General features: G+C 40.8%; 1 protein-coding gene across 1 annotated transcript; it reads left to right on the forward strand.

The window, feature by feature from the left end:
* Positions 1-5,940: 5,940 nt before the first annotated feature.
* Positions 5,941-16,669, forward strand: fbxw2 (F-box and WD repeat domain containing 2). Its single transcript, XM_022744643.1, has 8 exons — positions 5,941-6,264; positions 8,105-8,397; positions 9,598-9,820; positions 12,088-12,282; positions 12,555-12,688; positions 12,780-12,866; positions 12,956-13,125; positions 14,721-16,669. The coding sequence occupies exons 2-8, from the start codon at positions 8,131-8,133 to the stop codon at positions 15,007-15,009; spliced, it is 1,365 nt and encodes a 454-aa protein (XP_022600364.1). The 5' UTR covers positions 5,941-6,264; positions 8,105-8,130; the 3' UTR covers positions 15,010-16,669.
* Positions 16,670-24,277: the final 7,608 nt, after the last annotated feature.

The raw sequence follows: 24,277 nt of genomic DNA on the forward strand, positions 1-24,277 counted from the left end.
ACCTTTTTGCACATCGCACCTTCGCTCTCTGATCTCATCTGTTTGTCACTTAACTCTCAAATAGAAGCAAAAATGCATCTTAAAAAACCAATATCCTGGTTTTACAGTGACAATGTTTCAGTTCAGTTATGCAGTGAATCTAATTCAAGTATCAAGTCTCTGTAGGTTACTTTACTATACAGAAATAAATAGAAACCAATGACTGATCCACAGGTAGAAAATTAAAATCAGTCACATCTGATGTGAGTGGAGTGTGTGTGTAAACATTGGTGTGGTCCTTTAAAGCACATCTAACTTATTAAAGCCCATTTTCCCTGTGAACCCTCAGGATTTCATACAGTTTAAACAGTGAATAGTTCCTGTCCGTGTGTGTTAAGGTGGTTCAGGTGTAACACACTTCCTGCCCACAGTGACCTCATGACCCTTATCAGAACACAGGAGTCCTTACATGTCCAGAAACATGCAAGATTTGATGAATAAATTGCCTTTATATTCACATCTACTCATTTAACTGAGGGCGTATTGGATTAGGAAACCTAAATCCACTAGACGTCCTTGTGTGACCCAGTCAGCCGGTGTCAGTGTGTCGTCTCCACCGTGCTCAGTCCAGTGAATCCAGGCCAGGTTTTAGTCACTGGCTCATTAGTGTCTTCAGCAGCTTTAGTGGCTCCTTTGTAGCGTAGAGCTTAGCAGTCAGACATACATCACTTAGCCTCTGAGAGACTTGTTACTCCTTTTACTCCCCACCCCCACCCCCCCACCCCGCCCTAAACACCAGCTGTGCCTGACACCCCCGCAGCCAACTGGACAGATCTGCACCCATGAACTTTGTGTCACCTACAGTAACTGGCACATGATCGGGATATTGTGTATTGTGCATTGTGCATATAAGTTGTGTGAGTAACGTCCAGACTTTAACCGTAGACGGGAGCTCAGCCTGTCTGGGTTAAAAACTGCAGGTTGGTGTGTTGCTTCAGGCACAAGTGAGAAGATGAAACACAGAACAAGATTAGTTCATGTAGAACTGTAGATCCATGATTGTAGAGGTTTATCAGAAGCAAAAACACGGCCAATAATTATGAGTGGTCACATTGATTACAGAATAATTTAACAGGAATACTTGCACACATTTGATTGGCCCGACTCAGTGTTTTGCTGGATGATGTTGTACTGTGTGGACGGTTCTACTGTGTTAATTGATGCAGGTCTAAAGCTGAGGTAGTGGTCTCAGACTTTTGGATCCCCTGTAAATCAAAAACAAAATGTTTTCATTTATACACATACTCTGCTTGTCTAAATCACTGTCACAAAATGATGTCAAAAGAAGAACATCAATTAAAACTAACATATAAGGGTCAATGGGTCAATGACGTGATGCCCAAATTTTCTGTCCAAGTTCAATTTTTCATTTAAAAAAGGTTTAAAAAAAAAAAATATATATATATATACAGTATGTACTCACTTTTCAAAAAACTTCAGTCATTTGTAATTTTTCAATTAGTGTCAAAATGTGCCTCCAATAACAGCAATAACTATGAAATGAAAAATGAAATATCACAGTATACTTAAGTGGATGGTATTTTTTAAACATTTTTATCAGTTTTTTTTATCAGTTTATCAGTTTTATTAGTCAGTTTATGGGGAAAAATAAGTCTATTCAGTACATTTAACATGGCTACTGTGACATTGTACAACAAAAATATGAGACCATTATTTACAAAAACTCAAAAGAAATGAAAACTTTGTTTCTAAACACTTTATATAACTGAGAACCTGTAGAAAATGTTACGCATGTTAAGGAAATGAAACTATTGTAGGATAAATCACGGTTGCACCACATGACATTTTTAAAGGCCACAGCGAATTCATCTAAAAAACACTAAAATCACTTCATTTAGAATTTTAATGAGTTTATGTGTACACAACACTTGTACACAGTTGAAAATCTTTATACATCATTGATCCAATCATACAATCAATCAATTAAAGTAAAACAGAGGTTTAAACATTTGAGATTATGGATTTAAAGTGACCAAGAGCTACCAATGAATTTTTAAAGTGCTTTGTAGTGAGTTCCAGGTGGACGATGCAGAGAAGCCAAAAGCAGTCCGTCCAAGTTCAGTATTAACTTCAGGGACATGGAGCATCAGCCTGTCATTAGTCATTAATTAATTAATTTACTCAACAGTTTTGATGTATGATTTTTGAAGGATAACTAACCATGTTAGTGATGATGAGATTATTCAAATCAATATTTTATATGTCAATATATCTTGCCTCACACATACACTGGACTAACAGACTCAGCAAAGAGATATAGAGATGTTCATGGTGGTTCACAGTTTATGTGTGTGTGATGAAGAAACCGTATGAAGAGGCAGGTTGGCCACTGAAACAGGCCAGTGTGCAGGATAAGCCTCAGCCCGACATGATCTGTCTCATGTAGACATGACACGACTGCAGACAGCACACAGCCCAACACTTTAATCCCTTTATCACTGTTTTATCACGGAAGAACTTCCAGTTAAGTGACCTAATATACTGTAACTGAATATACACACCGACTCAAATTGACTCACAGCTGGGTTACACATTGCATTTCACCACATGTTCTTTTAGTATCCCTACATAATCTAATATAAATGCAAACTGTGCTAAAATACAGAGGGAAGAGACTACAGCAGCAGATCTGCTGTTCTGTCCTTGAGGTTCCTTCCTAATCAGTAACAGATACAGATGGAGCGGTGAACCACACAAGGAGTGAGTAATAAAAATGACAGTTAATGTTGTTGTTAGTTAACACCATCTATTAGTCATCCATCTGAAAGACAGTACTCATTGCATCTGTGTCATGATCTATGTGGCACAGATTTATCTATTTTTTGTTGTCAGCATTAGAAATAAGTTTCCTGTTTACCACGATGAGCTGATCAGGATGTGACACTCACAGCAGAGACATGACTTATGACTGTGTGAGCAAGGATGGAAAACACTTTCCTACACTGGCCTTCCTAACTGGCAGTACCACCTTAAATCTAATCACAGTTCAAACATGAATCATGCAGACTGTATAGATGTTGATCTGACTGCTACAGTGAACATTTTGACACTATGGTCTGTGGCTTAATACTTTAGCACCTTAGGGCCTAAATTTAGGTTTTGATCGTAAAACTTTCTTGTAAGTGCTAATAGTTGAAAAATACAAATTACTTTTACCAAATATGATTGAAAGATTATTTTTTACAGACATATTAATGAATATGACGGTCCTTTTCAAAAATCTCCCTTTTCTGCCTCCTCATTGATTGTAATCTTTTTTGTTGCAGGTGTCAGTAAACACTAAGCCAGTTGTTAGACTGAGCTTGCCTGCTAACCAGAAAGTCTTGGGCATGTATGATATTGCTATCTTCTTCTTTTATTTTCCTATCTAGTCATTTTCTAAATCTTTCTATGTATTTTGCTATTTAGTTGTTTATATTATTTGATTTACAAATCATATTTGACTTGCCTTTTGATTAGTTGTATTCCATGTGTGTCTATATGACTTTGGACTTTGACTCAAGCTGTGCTCTTTCTATAAATGGTAAATGGACTTGCACTTAGAAAGTGCTTTACAATACTTGCCACATTCACACATCACACTCATACAGTGACGGAACAGCCATCAGGGGAAATGTGGGGTCAGTGTCTTGCCCAGGGACACTTCGACATGTGGCCTGGAGGAGCCGGGGATCAAACCACCAACCTTCTAATTAGTGGATGACCTGCTCTACTTCCTAGGCCACAGCTGCCTATAGAGGCATGCTCCATCCACCATGTGTTAGGATCAGACATTGTTGTCCAGCTCTGCTCTGATTTGTTCAGTCTGAGGGCAATCTAAGTCTCAATCATGTAGATCACAGTCACCTGTGTGATGAGCCTGTGTCTAAAGCCTGCTCTGTTTTGTGAGGGTGATTTGCCAGTGCCTGACGAAGATCCTTGCGGATCAAAATGTTGCTGTTTTATTAAAATTCCTGGAGCTATTAGCATAGTGTGTGGATCTTTTTTCTTACTTTTGCCTTTAGTTTAATCATTTTGATCCAGCACCTGTGAAAGTGCTTTTGGATGTGCAAGCTTTACACCCTATTTGTCCTATGGCCTGTAACACATATGAAATATAATAATGTAAACCAGAAAAAAAACACCTGTTCTGCAGTAGGACTTTATGTCAACATCTAGTGGTAAGATCCTCATTTGCAAAATAAATGGATTTATGCTTTGGGTGGTGTTAAAAGCACATTTTTGCCCAGAGCCCACAAGCAGATTAATCTGACCATTGTATATAGGGGTTCATGTTAATGTCAGTGTTAAGGAGAGAACTGTCAGTCATCTATTGTAAAGTGCAGCTTATTGGAATGACTTCCAAACAAATGCCTATTGAGGCCCAGTGAGAAAGAGAAAATGGTTGAGATGGCTGTGCCAGGTTGTAGTTCCATGACTTGGCAGACATAAAGAGGTGTTAGGAGGGTGCCAGAGAAGTTACCCGCTTCACTAGAACTCCAGTATTAGGGATTAGATTTGGACACAAGCCCAGAAATGTGAATTCTTGGGGAAACAAAAGACCTGACCTGAGTCTCTGCATCATACATGCTTCAGGAGTTGAAGGGGAAACAAGGCAGTGGATATGATGAACTATTTGATAAACTATGCTTTTAGTTTTATTCAGTCTAAATTGTAAGGTTAAGTTTACACTGCAGGAAATACTACCCTTCCCATACAGAAATGTAACATATGACATGCATCACCCTTTATCAAGGCTGATGTTGCCATAGATTATCACATACTGTATATACATCCCCTGGATATATGAAGATATAATAATACCCATACCCATAGTAAAGTTTTATATGTACATTCATTTAAATTATTTATATGATGAATTTGTATATGATATAACATGTTGTGACCATATATGTCAACTAATGTATATTTAATTTATATATGCAAGTTCATTAAAACAACATACATATAAACATTCTACTTATCTTATATATGTATTTATTATTAATTTCTCAATCATTTTAAACATGTCTATAAATTGTCACAGACTCATGGAACCCACTGTATATATCTATATATATTGATGGGCTTTGGGATGGACACATATTTATGTAACATATGTGTACAATATAAGCATACGTACATATACATACATATTTGTATGGGCTAAACATATATGTCAATATATGAAATTGTTCCAATTTCTAATAGGTTTCATATATCATTTTTACATGTTTTTTTATTTTATTTGTACGTCTTATATATGGGACTAATGAAAACTCACTATCAAGCTGCATTGTGTGAAGTGTAGGATCAAGTGTTTCAGGGAAAGAAGAATCAAAACTATGTGCAAGAAATCATATCAAATTCGTTATGTGTTTGCCCTCTGGTGGTGATTATTCCTCAGCGCATTTCAGCAAGCTGCTGTACCTGACCCCTTATTATCTCGCGTGGTTTAATAAGCGCGCTACTGTCAGAGAGAAAGTCGTCCTTGCATTGAATACAGAGTTTGAAATTGTGGCTCCACCGAACCTCACGATAACCCACTACCAAATATCTGACACCGCCGCTGTGCAGATATAACGGAACCACTGACAGAGCCAGACATAAGTAGCCCAGCCCGAGTAATATATTTCACACCGTCCCACATTGTGCGCGACACCGGAAGCTACTTTACCTGTGAAGTTTGACATTTGATTACCACAGTGTTGCCTCACAGGCAAATTAAGACTTGTGAAGAGAAAAATGCCAAGCAAAAAATGAATTAATGTGTATGTGTGGCGGTATGATACTGACTTTCTTCTCTGAACGCGCTCAATTCATTCATGTTGTTTCCGGGGCAGAGTTAGCAAACGCTCCTACGCCGCCTCCTGTAAGACAGAGCGAAGGGTGAAACAGAAACACCAGACCAGGATAGCGTTTCCATTATCTTTTGGTTTTCAAGCTGTCAGATCCTGCTATCATTGTATCCCACCACCTAGCCTAAAAACTCTCTTCTTGGGAAATGTATAGAACACTATTCCATTACAGACATTATGTAGTTCGCAATTAACAGAATCAAGTCCTCTCATCATGGTGGTTAGCTAACGTTAGCTACGGAGCTAGGTTACTTGGACAATCCTTTCAACTTGCTTGCTGACAGGTTAGCTTACGACAGCTAACTTCGATATGTGAACTCACTAAGCCAAGGAAAGTGGCGATAAAGGAACTCCCTGCAACTCCCAGGTTGATGGACATTTTGAGTTAATATTTTAAAATGTAATTTTATTTACTAGCAGATGCTGTTCATTCATTTTTTGGGAGGGGTGTTACCAGTCGTAGCTAACTTGCTATTAAATTGTAGTAGTGTTACTTAGCTAACGTTAGCTGCAAAAGTTGCTAACTAGCCAAGTAGCTAATTTAGACATGAATGCATAAGCAGATACAGTTGCTCGTAAAGTTGATTACCTCTAGATTAGTTATGTTATTAAATGAAACATGTACCAGATACATACATGGATTACATAGGACGCCAGCATTGTTTTTATAGCCCATCCATAGCTAAGTGAGCTGTCTGAAGCCTGCTGCTAAAGCCTTCAGCTGTTTTTGTTTTTATTTTACAGTCACAACTTACTGACAGCATTTAAATTGTACAAATACAAATGTGTGTCCGCAGTTTAATTTACATATCAGCCGGGTGACATTGCTGGCTCATGAATATAATATGTTCTCCAACTAAGTAACTAACTGAAATACTGACTCATGGATTTTGAACTACACATTGTTGACAGTTTATCACAGCTAAAACCATATGCCGCTGTGTCTGCTATTATCCAACAAAACTTCAAAAATATTCTTTCTAGCCACATTTATGGATTCTGAAGCTACTACAAATTGGTATCGTGATTAATTTGATAACTCATACATCACCATACATCATCTTAAAGTTTACAGTGAGATGACACGACACAGAAGACAACATCTGTTACCAGCAAATGTTTGGACATTTTATTGATTTAATTGAGTGAAATAACTATAATAATAATAATAGTCTGAATAATTACTGAAATATATTTTCAAAAATGATCATTTATCAATTTTCAAAATCAGCAAATCTCCCAACAATAATCTGTGTAACTTTCATTTTTGCATGAGATGCTGTTGTTGTCATTCAAAGTGGTTCAAGCGATTTCAGTTATCTGATACTAATTAATACTGATGGAACAGGAACTTATTAATCTATAGTAATATAGCAAGATCTTCACTGATGTAGTTGACATTTGGTAATATTTTGTATCTGTATTATGTTGTTTTATGTCATAAAATTCACAGCTAAACAACCCATAGTTATTAAACATTAAAATTTACACCTCACACTCCATTATTTGTTTCATCTAATTCAGAATTGATTATTAATTGATTGATCAATAAACAGTAAATAATTCAATAACAAATTTGATTAAAGTAAAACTGTAATACATTTGCTATAACTCTGGCTGGGTATCGATCTTAGATACTTTTATGGGCTGAACAAATTGGATTGATTCTATCAAGGATGGAAAAATACTTTCTCATTCAATACCAAATGTTGATACCTTAGGAGTAAATGAGTAAATCTCATTAGCCAATCAGCATGCAGCATGCTTGGACCAAGATCTAATAATGCTGGTGATGGGCTGTTTATTTATACAAACATGTCTGAGTGAGTGAAGAGACCGAGCTTCAAAATTAAACTGAAGTAAAACTAAAATTTGTACTATAATGCGTGTTGTGATTTTCTTTTTGATACAAGGGATTTGATCAAATTGATATTGGAAAAAGGTATTGTTAAGAATCGGTATCAAAACCAAGGTGTCTGTATCAGTACTGATATCTACAATTTTTGAATGATACCGAGCAAATTGAATATCTCTGGGATTTTTTTATTGGTCAGGAAAACGCAGCATGTTTGAAGACAACACTTTGGGATCATTTTTATTCCATATATAATATTTATCAGATTCCTACTCTGGCTGCTGGAGATAATCATGTCGTCTCGTGTAACGTTCATAATGGGCTGAATTAAGACCCGTCATTGTTCTTGCAGGTGTTGCAGGTTGCTCTCATGTGCCCATGGAGAAGGCAGCCTTTGAGGGGTGGCTGGAGTCAGTCTCTGCCACTTTCCTTACTCTAAATGACCAGCAGCGCAACCATTCTCTGGACCACCTCATATCTTTAAGTGGTGCTGTCCAGCTCCGTCATCTGTCTAATGGGCTGGAGACGCTGCTCAAGCGTGACTTCCTGCGCCTCCTTCCCCTGGAGCTGGCCTTCTACCTGCTGCGCTGGCTGGACCCTCAGACCCTGCTCACCTGCTGCCTGGTCTGCAAGCAGTGGAATAAGGTAAATATCATGCTCCCTGATGTCTGGTAGTGTTAACCGGGTGCTTCTCATTTCCCTTAAATGTCTCCCTCCCATGAAACACACAAGGAAAACATTTATGAGACGTTCCTCCCTTACAGGCATCATCTGAAGCAACGTCACTTCTTGATTAAGGTGGCCCAGCTCAATCACCTGGCAGTTCACTTGAAGTGTTCTGCGTTGATATTTAGCTCGTAAATGTATCCAGGTATGGACTTGTATGTCCCACATGTAGAAATAACTAAACATTGTAAGGAAAATGGAAACAAAAATCAGGATAGTTTCAACTACATGTATGGTAACTGATTTCATATATGCATCATATATGACTGAATGTAAATGACACGTGTGTTTATTACTAAGACAGGCAGCAACAACAAGTTAGAATATTGTAAATAAAGTCTAGACTCTCCCTAATGACCCAGGATGCAGGTTATAAAGAATTTAAAAAGAAAAATGTCCATGAATGATGAGAAACAAAGAGAACATGAAAGTAATGTCATGCTTTATTTGTCAATCTGGACTGCAGTTAACACAGGTGCGCTACTTTGAATTGTAAAAGTAAAAATTTAGAATACAGCCAATAGACCATTTCAATCCAATAGATATTTTACACAGAGGATGGTCATTACATTAAATCACGGAGCATAGACAGTTATTGTGTGGTGTTCTTTGACCTTCACTGCTCATGAACTCAGTTTTCATTGATGCTGCTGCACAAATGACTTTTTACCCACACCGACTGTGTCGGTGCAAATAAAATTTCTGTCTTTGCTTGTAAAAGGCAAGGTATTCTGGGTAATTTCAAATCACTTTTTTCTTTTTTTATGTTGACAGAAATATACCAATAGCACATAGGATCAAAAGCTAGCACCAAATGTCATCATGATTTCGATCTAAATTTCAAATAAATTGAAAAGAGACAAGAAGGTACCAAAAATAGTGTACTCTAGTGTACACTAGTTTCAAAAGTTGCAGTTACAAGATGTTTTAATTGCTCCAAATAGGCAGGAAATGTATTTATTTAACAACAAAAAAGATTGATCACTGGTTAAATGAAGAGAACTTACTGACATGATAGTTTCAGAATATAAACACCACATTGACAAAACAATGCACAGAAACTTACAAGTACTGTGCAGCAGCTTTACTGAAAGTGCCTCCATGTCTGTCTCCTCGCAGGTGATAAACTCGTGCACAGAGGTGTGGCAGGGAGTGTGTCGGGAGCTGGGCTGGAGGATTGATGAGTCCATTCAGGATGCATCACACTGGAAGGGGGTCTACCTGAAGGCTAAACTGCGCATGATGCAGCTGAAGGACCAGGAGGCGTTTGAGACATCGTCCCTCATCGGCCATAGTGCTCGAGTATACGCCCTCTACTATAAGGACGGCCTCCTCTGCACAGGTACATTGTCGCTCTGGTTTATTTTCAATGTGGGAAAGAATCAGAGTTAGAATCAGCCTCGAGTTACACACAGTACCATGGGGTCCAAAACTCTGAGACCACTTTCCACTGTAGAAGTGTTGAAAATGTTCTCATCTCTGACCACAGGGTCGGATCCATCTTATTTTCTCTGTGACAGTTTAAATGTCAGTGTAGCTGCTGTCATGAACCTGTGTTCATAAATGATGATTTTATCTGCAGCAGAGCAGCTTGGTAATAACTGCTAGTTAGTAAATGCTTGATGGTGTTTATGAGCTGATCTGAACTGAACTGCATCGAACCCTGTTGAAAGCTGAACAGAGGTTTGAACGAGACTGTTCCACTTCTCTCTCTCTCTCACTCACTCTCTCTCTTTCTCATAAAATATAGTCAAAGTCAGTGACAAATGAAATGCATAATTTGTCTGGCTGCTTAAAGACAGCGGAGTGGGGAAAGGGTGATGTGATGTGAATGTGTAGAATGTGGTGCAGCTGGATGCTATGGATATTGGAGAGCAGGCATTATTTGGAGCTTTTGTCAGATTGCACGGTATGTGTTCATTTTCCGTCCGCTGTTGCAACATAATCTATGGAAGCTCAGTGTATTTGAAATCGGTGCCCGCTCACCACTTGCTGTGACATCAAGTGAGCTGTGGACCTGCTGCTGATGATTACGTCCTTTTATGATTACGCCATTTTAGAAAAATATACTTTTGCTGGGGCTCCACACACATGGTTCACCTACACTAGCGTTGTGTCGTCATATCCATAGTCAGAGCGTCCTATCGTTACCTAATGAGAGAGAGAGGAAAGCGCATGTTGAATTTTGCTCATTACTCTCTGGCTCTTTCTGGGATACCCTGAGTGGTGACAGTAGTCATGCATTTTATGGCTGTGCTAAAATTAAACAAAGTTGTCATCACAAACAAAGCATTAATTATGTAAGTTTAATAATCAGAGCATTCACACTAATCAGCAGGAGGAAGTGTGTAGAAACAGCTGTTTATGGCTGTCAGCTCTCTCTCTTTCTCTTGTTGACCGTCCCTTCTCTTCCCTGTTAGAACCCAAAGTTCTTTTTACAACAGCAACTTAGAAACACAACTAAGTGACACGGTCTGTCTATCAATCTCTGTTGAATCCCAGCGCGGCACCGACACGCAGCAAACAGTGCTTCAATGACAATCACCTGCTCAAACTATGGAAGGGCAAATAAAATGTAATATTAATTTATTACTACAAATAATTACATCAATATTAAGTTTCTACATTAATGAGAAAACAAGCCAAATATTGCCTTAATATTGGAAAAGGCGTGAGCTATCGGTGATCACTCTCACAGAGTTCAATTTCCACTGGCACAACTCTAACCTACACCCTTCAATTTATTTAAGCTTTCACTTATTTTGACCAGTTGACTGTTGGGGAGGACACACTATCATCTTCCGGATTTGTTATCTTTCTCGTAGCAGATATTTTGACAGAAAAGTCTGCTGGGGAAACGCTTGAGAGTGGCTGCATTCCATTTAGGTGTGTCAGTTTCAGGGCCTAGATATTGTGCATGTTAGCTCATTTGAATGTCTTATACACTTTTTCCACCAAAATTAGCAGGTATATGCAGGTTTTTTAAACACGGGTAAAGCCGCTAATAAAAGCCGTATTGTCCCCTTTTCCACTGCCGGTCCTGTTTGCCCTTCAGTTCAGACTGAGGACACGAGCAACTGCAAGGAGCGATGTCATCACATGCAGTTACAGAGCACACACACAGACGTCCTATGTAGGGATCGAAAATTAGTGCGTTCACGCTGGTGTTGTGTTTACATAAATGCTGATCAGAGCAGGAGCGTGTACTGCAGAGTCATGTGACCCGGGTGTGAATGTTGATTGTTGTTGTTTTATGTTAAAAATGGCTCTTAACATTTCTTAATAACTGTAACCTTTCCACATTGAAATTTAAGCCATTATAACTCCGTGTTCAGCAGTGTTTATTAATCCTGTACTACACACTGACTGCATACAGTATCCGTATCTGTGTACTATATGTTTCTGCAGTTAGTACAAAAACAAATCAATACACTTAACAGCTTTATAGTCTTACTTATTTGTTGATCTGATCACCTCAACAGTAACACACCTGTACTGACACATGGATACACGTCCTTCACCTAAACTCAGTTTGTCACTGTGTCAGTCTGGAGCAGGTGTGACAGTCGGAGTTTACAGCAACAACATGGACGTCTTCTCTTTCCCCAGGATCTGACGACCTCTCTGCCAAACTGTGGGACGTGCGCACGGGGCAGTGCATCTACGGGATCCAGACGCACACCTGCGCCACAGTGAAATTTGATGAACAGAAGTTGGTGACTGGGTCCTTCGACAACACTATTGCATGCTGGGAGTGGAGCACAGGGGCTAAAATCCAACAGTTCCGCGGCCACACAGGAGCAGGTGGGTTTTTCTGAAGATGTCTGCTGCTGGGTTCATTTGTGTTGCACATTTCATTCAGGGACATACAGTGTTTAAATATGATGAAATGAAGCCTGTTGGGACTATTCCTGCAGCTTGGGCCATAAACTCTACAAACTCTGCTTTTAATGGGTATAAATTAAACAACAGCCATTTCCCAATATATAAAAACTACATGAATTCATTTGATGTTCTGACCTTTTAATGATATTTGCAGCTGGTTTTAAAAAGACAAATGTTTTGTGTGTGCTCAGTCTTCAGCGTGGACTACAATGATGAGCTGGACGTGCTGGTCAGCGGCTCTGCAGACTTCTCTGTGAAGGTCTGGGCCCTGTCTGCTGGTGCTTGCCTCAACACTCTTACTGGGCACACTGAGTGGGTCACCAAGGTCAGCTCGCTTTACCCGGTTTCATGGTTTTAGCCTTCAAATGCTCGATGTCTGTTGAAATGTGCATCACGTGTTGTTATCTCCTTTACAGGTGATACTGCAGAAAAGTGAAGTGGAGTCTATGATGCACAGTCCTGGTGACCACATCCTCCTAAGTGCTGATAAGTATGAGATTAAGGTAATGCAGTTTTGATTTTTATTCTCACCTATGAGCTGCTGTACATGAAGGATCCAGAGGATGGAACAAACACTGTGTTTCTCCTGCAGGTTTGGCCTTTAGGGAGAGAAATCAACTGTAAGTGTCTGAAGACCCTGTCGGTGTCAGAGGACCGCAGCATCAGCCTCCAGCCTCGCCTGCAGTTTGACGGACGCTACATCGTCTGCAGCTCTGACCTCGGAGTTTATCAGTGGGACTTCGCCAGTTTCAAGATTCTCAGGTAAAATTTATATGTGACGACACGTATTTGTCTCTTTGTGATGAAGTAATGAATCCTATTGTGTAGTGTGTGTGCATTAGGCAAAAATGTCAGTTTATGTTTTTTGTGGGCAGCAGATGTCACAAAGTATTAAACAGCACTAGTTAGATAAAAGAGACTAAAACAGAACAGAAGGACAAAACAACGGACACAATAGAAAAATGTGTCCATGTCCCAGTCTTCACAAATCAGTGAAAAAGAACAAGCGATTCTGCTCCTCTGCTCCGTCTTAATCACAGGTAGAGCTGATCTTTATAATAACCTTGTGAAGAACCCCCCACCCCCCCATTCACTGAGCAGCTCAGAGGCTACCGGCAGCTACCGAACACTTTTAAGGTGGAACGTTTTCTTGAGTGTTACTTGATGTGTGATTGATGTTTGGAAATCAATCAATACACCTTAAATGTCAATATGAGAATTTTGACCACTTCATTTGTTTTTATTAGTTCTCTACATAACAACCACTTTAGTGATGATCGGATCTTCAAGCTCCTTAAAATGAAGATAAATATCAACAGGATTATTTGAACTGTAGATATTTTACTTCATCAGGAGAATAAAAGTAGCGGAGCGTCTTTCCGGTGGCTGCGGCAGCTCTACACCTGTGGTTCCACCACAGTGTTGCATGCGGTACAAGACTATTTAACCCGCTGTGGTGCAAAACATCTGGGAATTGCTTTACACGGCCTTTAACAGTCATTTTTGTTGGTAAATGTGAGACGTTCATGTCACACATGTCTACAGCTTCACAACATGCTCCATAATCAGAAACAAGGAAATGAGTTTGGTGACGTAAATCTAGGTTTTGCGCAGGGACTGGTGTGATTGGTTCAGCTATTTGATCAGATATTTGATCGAATTTGCGGAAAAGTTGTGTTGATTGGACAAAAATGCAAGGTTCCACAGATTTCATGGGGATTGGTTGAATTTGCGTTAATTATTCCGATTGCGACATCGCAACATTCTGGAGGGACATTCTGGAACATAGTCTTTCACATCAGAGTTTAATGACAGCAAATTCACTTTTTTAAGATTAGTAAACTGTATATAATTCTGGTTTATGAGTTCCATTACAATAGTAGTTCTTTGTCTTACTGAATTATGCCCTGTTAGAAATCACTGGACTCCACATCCCTTTAGTGGAAGGCAGTGTCACATTCACTAATAGATTCCTCCTGATAGACAGAGACAGTGGAAGTCCAGCTGTTGTGCTGAGTTCCATGTACCACAGGACTCAGACGTGTTGACCATGTTCAGGTACAAGTCAGAAGCTTGTTATTGTTGTTGTGTGCTTGTTGTTGATATTGTTAGCAATACCAGTTGTTAACAAAGCATTACGTTTTAACACTGTAGCAACATGTCCAAAGAGGAAAAGATGTAGAACTTTGTGTTCAATACATCAACTGTTTTCCACTGTTGCAATGTAAAACAATGCAAATGCAAACCAAAACCTTAAAAGTGAGTTTTCTTTATGTTTCATCACAGGAACTTTGTACAAGAGAAGTGTGTTATATTATTTAAGAATATGATCAGACTCTATGTTCTGCTGTTCCCAGGGTGATAAAAACACAGGACCCAGCCAACCTGTCCCTGCTCAGCTACGGCGAGGTGTTCGCGCTCCTTTTTGACAACCACTTCCTGTATGTGATGGACCTGAGGACAGAGGCCATCTCGGGCCGCTGGCCTCTACCCGCTTACAGGAAATCCAAACGAGGATCCAGCTTCCTGGCCGGCGTCACCTCCTGGCTCAATGGGCTGGACGGGGGAAATGACTCTGGACTGGTTTTTGCCACCAGCATGCCCGACCATAGCATTCACCTAGTACTGTGGAAGGAGAACGGGTAGACGCCAGCAAGGACTCCAAACAACAGACTGCGAGGATCTGAGCCACCGTCACGTGTGCTCTGGAGTATATGAACCTGAACAGCCAAGATAGATCATGCATGGACCAAAGCATTTTATTTTTATCTGTTTCTTCCTCAGAACAGAGTCCTTCTCTGGACACACATGAACAATCACAGATGGACGTGGAAACTGAGACAGATGAGGAAACTGTTACTGATGTGCTTCATCCTGGTCTCTGCAGAAACCTTAAAACCTCTCACTGGTCTCCTGATCCTGGACACAGACAGCCAGAAACCTGAGATGTGTCAGCAACAACAAAACAAACACAACCACACAAAGTCTCCTGTATAAGACTTAAACATGGAAGTGAAAGTTTTTGGCAAATTTGCTCTTTGATCAGTTTATAAATGTGCAGTGAGAATATTTGTAGCCAAACTTAAATCCAGTGCAGTCATTGGGTGCCAACTTTGGCCGCTGACCTTTTCATACCAGGATGAGACTGTATGTCAGACGTGCTGTAACTGGAGCACGCCTGACGCCATGCTGGTCACTGAGCTGATTTGCAGAAACATTGTTTTCGTAGTAGAAAAGCAGGGTTGCCTTAAACACAGTGCTGTAAATAATGGAGAACATCTTCTTTGATGTGAAGGGAGATGTTCCCCAGGGTTTTTACAGACCATCCCAGAGGAAGCTGTATCCTGAAGCGTACGTTAAAAAGTGGTGTGGTACATTGTTGTGTACCATGTAAAACATTGTGAGGTTTCATGTGATTCCACTAAGGATGTCTGGTTTAAATGTCGGCTTGAGAAATGTGATGTGCCTTTTCAGTTTGTTTGATGTTGCAGACAAGAATTCCTCGATGACTCCGGCACGTTGCAGCGAGGCGACGACTGTATTGTTGTAAATCTGACTTTTATGTTGAATTTTCCATATTTACTGTGCTCTAACAGTCTGAGATGTCTGTAATTTTATAGCTATCTACCTGACTTGACTTGCTCAGTGAAATTGCTTTTATGAATCATTGACTGTGTTGAACATCAGGTTTATTTTTCTAAAGGCCTCAATGCATTGCACAGCAGAGGAAGTGACTCCACACGTAGTTGGTTCTGTGCAAAATGACTATTTTACACTTAAGAAGAGAATCTGAACAGATGATTTTCCCGCTGTCGCCTCATTCTGTGCATCAGTTTAACATCATGTCTGCAAAACTCAAACTTTAACCCACTGATGTCTGCCTTTACTTTGGCGGGCTACAGGTCACAAAAGATCAAACTGTATTCATATGCACCAAACCTCATTTATGACACATAAGTTTTTCTTGTATTCAGACTGTAACGTGTTTCACACACGGATAATTGTACCCAGCAGATGTACAGACTGTTCTTAGTTTAGGTTTTTCAAATCTAATTAAAACAACACCAAAATACTGTATCCTGAACTGTTGTCTGACCACTGCACCACAGTTTGCCCCCCCAGCAGCTCTCAGCTAAAAACAGTAACATCATTTGTATATAAAGTGATAAAAAATGAAAAATGTGGCACATACAAGTTTTTGTTGATGAGTCTCTTCATAGTAACTGCCATTACTTCCAAGCACTGTACAGTGTTATTTCACAAAGGCTCTTTGGTCACCTGCACCCACCTACAGTCTGCTTCAATACTACAGTCTTTCAAATAAATCAAAGTAGCAAATGCACCTTTGTTGTGTCTGTATTTGGTCAATCCAGCATTCTAAAACAAGTTGGTTTAAAATGTTATTCTGTCCAACTTTACAATGGATAATGTTTTCTCTTCCTTTTAAAGATGTGTCAGATGTACAGTATATATATATATAAACAAGACACACAGACTGGTTTATTATTCTTAACAATTTCACACAGCCCTGAAAAATGATGTGTGTGAAACTACAGGTTTGTATTCACGTATTGTGTATCTGTATTATGAATGAATCGTGGTTTATTTAGTAGCTTTTCATGGTGTGACTGATTTTAGATAGATAGATAGATAGATAGATAGATACTTTATTTATCCCGTAGGGGAAATGTATGTGTCCATTAGCTAATTGTTGATAATAATAATAATAATAATAATAAAAAGTTAATAATAAATGAACAATAATAATTAGATTAGTCCACTTCCTCTGGCTGAGGTGTTGTATAGCCTGATGGCAGTGGGAACAAAGGATCTCCTGAACCTCTCTGTTCTGCAGCGCAGTGAGATGAGACGTTTGCTGCACCTGTAGCTGCTTCTCTGTCCTGCCAGAATGTTGTGGAGAGGATGGTTGGTATTGTCCAAGATGGCCTCCATCTTCCATTGCATGGGTCTCCCCACAACAGTCCTGAGTGAGTCCAGACTCCTGCCAAGCACAGACCCAGCCTTTTTTTACAACCTTATCCAGTCTCCTTGTGTTCATGTCTGACATGCTGCTAGCCCAGCAGATTGCAGCATAAAAGAGTACACTGGCCACCACTGACTGATAAAACATGTGCAGCGTTTCACTACAAACGTCAAAGGACCTGAGCTTCCTGAGGAAAAAGAACCAGCTCTGCCCCTTCAGGTAGATGGCATCAGTGTTCAGGGACCAGTCCAGTTTACTGTCCAGGTGCACACCTAGGTATTTATAAGTGTGCACCACCTCAATGTCCTTCCCTCAAATGTTGACTGGCTGAAGGGTGGGCCTAGACCTCCGAAAGTCCATGACCATCTCCTTGGTCTTGGAGGTGTTCAGAAGGAGGCAGTTCTTGTCGCTCCATTCACTGAAGGCCATCGTCAGATCCCTGTACTCCTCTTCCTGCCCGTTAGTGATACGGGCAGGAAGAGGAGTGTCAGCCAAGTATTTGCGGATGTGGCAGGACTCAGAGTTGTATTTAAAGTCGGCCATATACAGGGTGAACAGGAACGGAACCAGAACAGTCCCCTGTGGAGCCCCAGTGCTGCTCATCACTGTCCCTGAGACACAGTTACCCAGCCTGACGTACTGTGGTCGTCTTGTCAGGTAATCCACAATCCAGGACGTGAAGCAGGGATCCACCCCCATCCCTTCCAGCTTGTCTTTAAGGATGGGGGGTTGGATGGTGTTAAATGCACTTGAGAAATCAAAGAACATAATCCTCATGTAACTACCTGGCTCATCCAAGTAAGAATGGGCCCGGTGGAGCATGTAAAGGACGGCATCATCCACTCCACTCCACTCTAGTGCAAGTTCAACCTGTGGCCTCAGAAGGTGGAGAAGCAGCTGCTCCAGGTCTTCATGATGTGTGATGTGAGAGACACTGGTCTCTAGTCATTTATCTCAGCTGGTCGTCCTACTTTAGGGACCGGAACAAGACATGATGTTTTCCACAGGACCGGGACCCTCCCTGTGTGAAGGCTTAAGTTAAAGATCCTCTGGAGAGGTTCAGTCAGCTGGGCTGCACAGTCCTTTAACAGCCCTGGACACACACCATCTAGGCCTGTTGCCTTTCCAGGACGTAGTCTCTTAACCTCCACCCTCACCTCCTCCGCTGTAAAGGACAGGAGACTTGACCCCAGTGTGGAGGGAGCTGCAGCTGCAGTTTCAGGTTGTGGAGGAGATGCAGTAGGAGAAGCTGCAGCTGAAGCAGTGGGAGAGAGAACAGGTGAGGCTGTGTCAAACCTGTTGTAGAACAGGTTGAACTCATTGGCCTTGTCCACATCACCTGATGTTGCTTGGCTGTTCTTCTCTTTATAGCCAGTGATGGTCCTCATCCCCTTCCACACCTCTCTGGTGTTGTTGTGCTGCAGCTTCCTCTCTACTTTCTTTTTGTAGTCCTCCTTCGTCTGCTTTAATCTCCTCTTCAGCTCATGTTGCACACACCTGAGCTTCTCCCTGTCTCCATCCCTGAAGGCCTCCTTTTTCTGGTTGAGGAGGGTCTTGATGTTCCTGGTGATCCAGGGTTTGTTGTTTGGAAAGCAGTGTACAGTCCTTGCTGGTATTACAGTGTCCATACAGAAGTTCATGTAGTCTGTGGTACATTCAACCATTCTATCAAGGTCAGGGTCCTTGTTTTTATCATTTTCCTGTGTCTCCAACAGGACATTCCAATCTGTGCACTCAAAACAGTCTTTTAGAGACTCACTGGCCTCTGGGGTCCAGTTCCTGAATGAGTGGGTGGTTGCAGCCTGCCTCAGTACACAGGGCTTGTAGGAAGGCTGAATAAAAACCAGATTATGATCTGATCTGCCAAGTGGTGGTAGAGCTGAAGCAGTGTAGGCCTCCTTGACATTTGAATACAACAGATCCAGTGTCTTATTTTCCTTGTGGGACAGTCAAAATATTGAGTGAAGCCAGTCAGGTGAGAGGTGAGAGTGACGTTGTGAAAATCCCCAGATATTGCAATGAATGCATCAGGGTGCTGGGTCTGTCCTCTCGCAACAGTCTTGTGGATGACATCACGCGCAACTGCAGGCTCTGCTTGTGGTTGAATGTAAACAACAATGGCGATAATGTGTGAGAACTCCCTCAGTACATAGTACGGTCTAAGACCAACTGCCAACAGTTCAATATCCCGACAGCAGATCTTGTCGCCCGTATCTAAACCGGCATTGGGGATAATGGACTTCACCGTGCTGGGTAGCAGAAATCACTACACTTCGAGGTACTTTGCTCGTGACCTCATTACCACCTTGAACGTGCATTAATTTCTAAAACCGAAAAGCTGCGTCATCCATTGTCCCTTACTTATCCGTTTCATGCCAATTTTAGTAAACCTAGAGCCTATTTAACTGAAGTTGCATACTGTCTTTTACAGAAGAAGCATGGACTCAAGACATATAGTGAACTCACTGTGAGAGCCTGCAAGAGAAAAGCAGAGGCTGGTACATCTTCATCAAGACTAAAACAAATGGAGCTTGAGGAGACAAGTCAAACAAAAGTCAGTTGACCATGCAGTACTAAACTTTATAGTTAAAGGTGTCTTTCTCCCTTGTTGAACAATCATCATTTCAAAGCCTTGTCTAAAATCTCCAGCCAAATTGCACTGTTATGTTTCGAAGCACTGTGCGGCGCAAGATTGATAAAGCCACAGCAGTGATGAAGGAGCAGGTGAAAGAAGCAATGAGGACGACTGCATACATTGCCACAACAACTGATTGCTGGACTGCAAGGAGTTTCATCTGAGTTACAGCACATTGGCTGGATGCCAGCACTTTTGAGAGGCATTCTGTTGGTCTTGCATGCAAGTGGTTGAAGGGTGCTCATACATTTGATCTCTTGGCAGGTGCAATGAATGACATACACTCAGAGTGTGAAATTCGTGACAAAAAATAGTCAGAACCACGACTGATAATGGCTCAAACTTCCTCAAAGCATTTTGTGTGTTTGGAGAAGATGAAAACAACAATGTTACCACTAAAGAGGTAGTTGAGGAAGAAGGAAGATGGGCCTGATGATGAGGAGGTGGAAGTAGAATTCATCAGTGTTGAAGCCATTATGGCTGAAGATGATAGACTTCAGTACCAACTGCTGAAGCATCATCGGTGCGCTTGTCATTTGCTAAATTTGGTTTCTAGAGTGGATGCCAACAATGCAAATAGGACAGAGGCCTACAAGAAGCTGTCACAGTCAGCCTTCTCCAAGTCTCACACTCTCTGGAGTAAGTGGTGAAGGTTTGTTTGTGTCTTTCGGTTTCATTACCCACAGTAATATTTACCTCTATGGTGAACCTGTGAAGAGATCTTCAAAAATGTTATTGTATTTACTTTTTTATGATTGAAAAATAATGTATGTTCGATTTATTACAATAATCACTTACCTTGATAGATCTAGTTCTGAAACTTTTCACATGATGAAAAGAAAGGATAAGGAGCAATTACAAAACATCCCGTCTAATCTGAAATAACTGGTGTGTTAGATTACATATAACTGAACGCATAGCAGTCCTATGTAGAAGAACATGTTTTCTTTTCTTTTGTGTGGGTCAGGTACAGTCCAGCTGACATTGCCTTTTTGGTGAATATACCAACACCATGAGTGCAGTTGCCAAGGCAATAAATATACTACAGGGAGAATCCAACATTCAGATGGGATGGCTGCTCCCCACTATCACCACCCTCATGGTCAAGCTTGAGAAAAGTGTCGCTGAGATTCTGCGAGCAGCTAGTTGATTTCCTGTAAAGCGGTTTAAAGAAATGGTTTGGGGAAATGACATCTGACCCAGAGCTGCGTGCTACAGACATACTTCATCCATAATTCAAAACTTCTTGGATCAGTGATTAAGACATCCTCAAACTAGGTAAGAAGAAAACTATCACTAAGTGTCCCATTTCACTTCTTAAAACACTGAACTTGTATACTTGTGTACTTACTTTTTTGATGATGACGATAAAGATAAAGATAATAAAAATGTATTGTTTCTGATTTAGGTCTCATTTACATCAAGGAGCATCTTCCTGACCATGACGAGCCTCTGCTGAAGCCTACTGACAACTCTTCAAGCTCTTCAAATATGAAGCATGTACACGCATAGGAAACAACCAAACAACTGGATGCATACCTGACATGTACAGCTGGTATACATATACAGTGGGGCAAAAAAGTATTTAGTCAGCCACCAATTGTGCAAGTTCTCCCACTTAAGAAGATGAGAGAGGCCTGTAATTTTCATCATAGGTACACTTCAACTATGAGAGACAGAATGGGGGGAAAGAATCCAGGAAATCACATTGTAGGATTTTTAATGAATTACTTGGTAAATTCCTCGGTAAAATAAGTATTTGGTCACCTACAAACAAGCAAGATTTCTGGCTCTCACAGACCTGTAACTTCTTCTTTAAGAGGCTCCTCTGTCCTCCACTCGTTACCTGTATTAATGGCACCTGTTTGAACTCGTTATCAGTATAAAAGACACCTGTCCACAACCTCAAACAGTCACACTCCAAACTCCACTATGGCCAAGACCAAAGAGCTGTCAAAGGACACCGGAAACAAAATTGTGGACCTGCACCAGGCTGGGAAGACTGAATCTGCAATAGGTAAGCAGCTTGGTGTGAAGAAATCAACTGTGGGAGCAATTATTAGAAAATGGAAGACATACAAGACCACTGATAATCTCCCTCGATCTGGGGCTCCACGCAAGATCTCACCCCGTGGGGTCAAAATGATCACAAGAACGGTGAGCAAAAATCCCAGAACCACACGGGGGGACCTAGTGAATGACCTGCAGAGAGCTGGGACCAAAGTAACAAAGGCTACCATCAGTAACACACTACGCCGCCAGGGACTCAGATCCTGCAGTGCCAGACGTGTCCCCCTGCTTCAGCCAGCACATGTCCAGGCCCGTCTGAAGTTTGCTAGAGAGCATTTGGATGATCCAGAAGAGGATTGGGAGAATGTCATATGGTCAGATGAAACCAAAATAGAACTTTTTGGTAAAAACTCAACTTGTCGTGTTTGGAGGAGAAAGAATGCTGAGTTGCATCCAAAGAACACCATACCTACTGTGAAGCATGGGGGTGGAAACATCATGCTTTGGGGCTGTTTTTCTGCAAAGGGACCAGGACGACTGATCCGTGTAAAGGAAAGAATGAATGGGGCCATGTATGGTGAGATTTTGAGTGAAAACCTCCTTCCATCAGCAAGGACATTGAAGATGAAACATGGCTGGGTCTTTCAGCATGACCATGATCCCAATCACACCGCCCGGGCAACGAAGGAGTGGCTTCGTAAGAAGCATTTCAAGGTCCTGGAGTGGCCTAGCCAGTCTCCATATCTCAACCCCATAGAAAATCTTTGGAGGAAGTTGAAAGTCCGTGTTGCCCAGCGACAGCCCCAAAACATCACCGCTCTAGAGGAGATCTGCATGGAGGAACGGGCCAAAATACCAGCAACAGTGTGTGAAGACTTACAGAAAATATTTGACCTCTGTCATTGCCAACAAAGGGTAAATAACAAAGTATTGAGATGAACTTTTGTTATTGACCAAATACTTATTTTCCACCATAATTTGCAAATAAATTCTTTAAAAATCAGACAATGTGATTTTTCTGGATATTTTTTTTTTTTTTTTTTCCCTCATTTTGTCTCTGATAGTTGAAGTGTACCTATGATGAAAATTAGAGGCCTCATCTTTTTAAGTGGGAGAACTTGCACAATTGGTTGGTGACTAAATACTTTTTTGCCCCACTGTATACACAGGTATAGACATATTGACATCTTACCCAGCTGTTTCCAATCTGTTGCTCAAGCTAAACACAGCCCTGCCTGCCTCTGCTGCCTGCAAAAGGCTTTTCAGTGCAGCTCGACTGACTTCAGTCTTTAAACTTTGAAAATCAGCTTCTGCTGAAGGTGAACAAGGACTTCTATAAGTTTGAGTAGTTTCATCAGACTGAGAATCTGTCTACTAGAGCTGTGAAGTCTTGGCAATTCCACACACATGTACAAACACATACACATGCACACAACTCACACACTGCGCACACACCAGTTGTCAGAACATTGCCATGCTATTCTTGTTCTTCAAGCTGTTGCTGAAAGCCATCTTCTTGTTGCTGAAACTGTACAGTCAGATCCTGCCTCACTTGTCTGAAGTGAAATGTGTCTGAACACTGGCTGCTGTATATACAGTATATACCTGCCATGGAATGCTGCTGTCATAGAACATTGTTTTGAGGATCAGTTCCATAGTTCTAGTTCTTTCTTTCCATGGCAACCATTGATAACTTGCTGTTATAATGGTACCATTGGTGGAGGAATCTCTCTGTATTTTGATTTTCTCATACAAAAAACTTTGCATGATTGGTTGTCGAGAAAATCAAAATCCTCAGTTAGATGCAGTGTGCAGGGCAGTGAAAAGGTTTCTCTAGTGCCACAAGTTATTTTCATTTATTTATTTGTACATTGAAAAAATATTGAGTTAAAAAAAAAAATGCACACAGACATTCACATATACGGTACACATACAGTATGTATATATGTGTGTGCATAAGTATGTATGAGTGCGTGTGCTTTAGTGTGTATGTATTCGGAAGGCCCCACACTTTAACCGGAAGTTGCTACAACAAGGTGGCGCACCAACCACCAATGCTGCAGAGAAAACCATGTTACTTTTCTGATCCATCTATAGTGTGGGTGATAAAATTCAAACAGGCCACTACACAGGTTGGTTTACAACATCTGAAGCCTGAAGACCTGAAAGCTCCAGGCTTACAGTGAAAATATGCAACATATCAACTGACATGATGAAGGGCCTTATGGGGACACAGAAAGTCATACAGAGGCAACACACAGTCAACAACTTTCTGTACAGAAATT

This window comes from Seriola dumerili, unplaced genomic scaffold (assembly GCF_002260705.1).
Source record: "Seriola dumerili isolate Sdu_G_001 unplaced genomic scaffold, Sdu_1.0 BDQW01000081.1, whole genome shotgun sequence".
Lineage (NCBI taxonomy): Eukaryota > Metazoa > Chordata > Actinopteri > Carangiformes > Carangidae > Seriola > Seriola dumerili.

Bases quoted from the DNA above. Each gene is read 5' to 3' on its own strand.
- fbxw2 (XM_022744643.1), top strand. From the start codon at position 8,131: ATGGAGAAGGCAGCCTTTGAGGGGTGGCTGGAGTCAGTCTCTGCCACT. The intron at 9,821-12,087 runs GTACATTGTCGC...CTCTTTCCCCAG, and splicing joins GGACGGCCTCCTCTGCACAG to GATCTGACGACCTCTCTGCC. The intron at 12,867-12,955 runs GTAATGCAGTTT...TTTCTCCTGCAG, and splicing joins CTGATAAGTATGAGATTAAG to GTTTGGCCTTTAGGGAGAGA.